Genomic DNA, 2,336 nt, shown 5'->3' with positions numbered 1-2,336 from the left:
CACAAGTGTGTGAGGACTCGACGTAGCCTTCATTGGGTGAACCAGTATAAAAGTTGTGTGTGTTACTCTTTACATTTTCTCTTTCTTTTGCTTAGCTCTAATTTAAAGGTTTAAATAACCATCCTCGAGTTAACATCCTCTCTAAGAGGATAGTTTTTAAAACAAGAGAAAAATATTTTTAAACGGCAAAATCCCTATTCAACCCCCTTACTAGTGATATTTAGCTACATCAATGACAACTGACCTACTTCCAACGGTTAAATGATTTGTCAAAAGCTCTCTTGAAGCGTATAACTAAAGCTTCATGATAAAGAACAAATCAGAACTCAAAGTGCGAAGCAAAAACATCACTCATTCAATCATACTCGAGCATTCTCAAATCATTCTAAGGTGCAGTTCCATTCTTAGTGTGATATTAGAATCAATGCTGATTGAGTTCTAAAATTTAGAATCTATTTCTCAAACAAACGTTGAGCAATACCCAAATTCTAACAATCTCAAAATCATTACTTTGTAACTCAATGTTATATTGTTAACATAACTTCAATAGTGTGTAAACATCCTTTATAATTTAAAAGGTAGCTTGTAAAATCTTTTCTGAAATAGTGTAAGGTAACTTGTGGAAATCCTTTCTAGGTAGAATGGTAGAACTGTGTAATAGTTCATGACTAATATGTGAAAAATTGTGTGAAAACCAAAAATGTTCTTGCTTTGAGCACTTAGTGGAAAATCTCACATTTGTGAGGACTAGACGTAACCCGTGTTGGGTGAACCATGATATATACTTGTGTGATCTCCTTATCCCTATCTCTATTTATTCTTTGTCTTCCAATCAACTTTTATATTGATAAATTGATATTGTTATTTTTCCACTAGCCAAGAACATTCTTCGTTTGTAACCAAGATCAATCTTGAGTTAAACATTTCAGTTTTTTAAACTGGAACTTTTAAAAGGGGCAATTATAATTCTAACCCCCTTTCCTTATAATTGACATTGTTATTGCAATTGTCATCAGAGCCAGTCTCCAAGGATTAAACACCCAAAAAGTGTTATAGCAAAAAATTCAGTAAAATAATGTCAAAAGCTAAATACATTGCTGAAGGAGGGTCATCAAATAGACCACCATACTTTAATGGCTCAGATTATTATTTCTGGAAATGCAAAATGCAATTGTTCCTAAACTCACAAGACACTGTTATGTGGCAAATCATCACAAATGGAGATTTCATACCAAGATTAGATCAATCTGATTCAACATCTGCTGAAAAGCAAAAAGTAGATTGGACAACAGATGAAAAATCTAAGGTACTTCTAAACTCAAAAGCTCAATCATTTTTATCATGTGCTTTAAGCAAGGAAGAAAGTGAAAAAGTAGATGAATGTGATACGAAAAAGAAAGTATGGGATACATTGCAAACTCACCATGAAGGAACAAGTCATGTTAAGGAAACAAGAATTGACATTGACATTCGAACGTTCGAATTATTTGAGATGAATGAAGGAGAAACAATCGATGAAATGTACTTAAGATTCACAATCATAGTGAATGAAATGTGTTCTTTTGGCAAAGCCTATTCAGCGCAAGACAAGGTTAGAAAAATCATGGGATGTCTTTTAATCATGTGGAGACTAATGGTGACAACTGTAAGTCAAGCCAAGAATCTTGAGGTACTAGGTTTGGAATAACTTATTGGCACATGGAGTGCTGTTACAAGAAGATAAACCTGTAAAGAAAGACAAAATAATAATTTTAAAAGCATCTCAAAATTCACCTAGCATTCAACAAACAAATGACAAAAGTGACTCAGAAGATAGTCAAGAAGATGTTGATGAAGAGATTTCTTTCCTCACAAGAAAGATACAAATAATGATGAGGAGAAGATATCAAATCAAAAAGAGATCTCCAAATAAAAAGAACTTCAAAACTGAAGTAGATAAAAGTAAAATCACTTGTTTCAGACGCAACAAACAAGGACATTATAAAACTGAATGTCCATTGAACAAAAGAGTACCAAAGAAATTCCCCTTCAAGAAGAAATCAACCATGGTGTTGCGGCCTAAAAATCCGAGTTTTCATCGAATTCAATGGAGTCGCCACCAAAATTTATTTTAAAATAGGGAAAATATTGGGAAACCCTTAAAAATGTAAAAATGGTCTTTGAAACCAGATTTTGAGTTCGGGAGTCGATTATGCGTAGGGAAGGTATTAGCACCCTACGGCATCCGTTAAAATACGGTTACCTTTAATTAATTGTGCAAAATTATATCAACTTAAATATATTTATTTTTCTTTATTATTAAATATGAATATAAATTGTTTTTTATAAATGTGATT

General features: G+C 32.6%; 1 protein-coding gene across 1 annotated transcript; it reads left to right on the top strand.

Annotated features, from left to right (window-relative positions):
• The first annotated feature begins 1,075 nt into the window (after positions 1 to 1,075).
• Positions 1,076 to 1,687, top strand: LOC140920477 (uncharacterized). The gene is made up of 2 exons (XM_073368757.1): positions 1,076 to 1,306; positions 1,358 to 1,687. The coding sequence occupies exons 1-2, from the start codon at positions 1,076 to 1,078 to the stop codon at positions 1,685 to 1,687; spliced, it is 561 nt and encodes a 186-aa protein (XP_073224858.1).
• The last annotated feature ends 649 nt before the right edge of the window (positions 1,688 to 2,336 follow it).

Source organism: Cicer arietinum, chromosome 5 (genome assembly GCF_000331145.2).
Source record: "Cicer arietinum cultivar CDC Frontier isolate Library 1 chromosome 5, Cicar.CDCFrontier_v2.0, whole genome shotgun sequence".
In the NCBI taxonomy this organism is placed as follows: Eukaryota; Viridiplantae; Streptophyta; class Magnoliopsida; order Fabales; family Fabaceae; genus Cicer; species Cicer arietinum.
The sequence above is the reverse complement of the archived record's forward strand: the minus strand, read 5'-3'. Positions and strand labels throughout refer to the sequence as shown.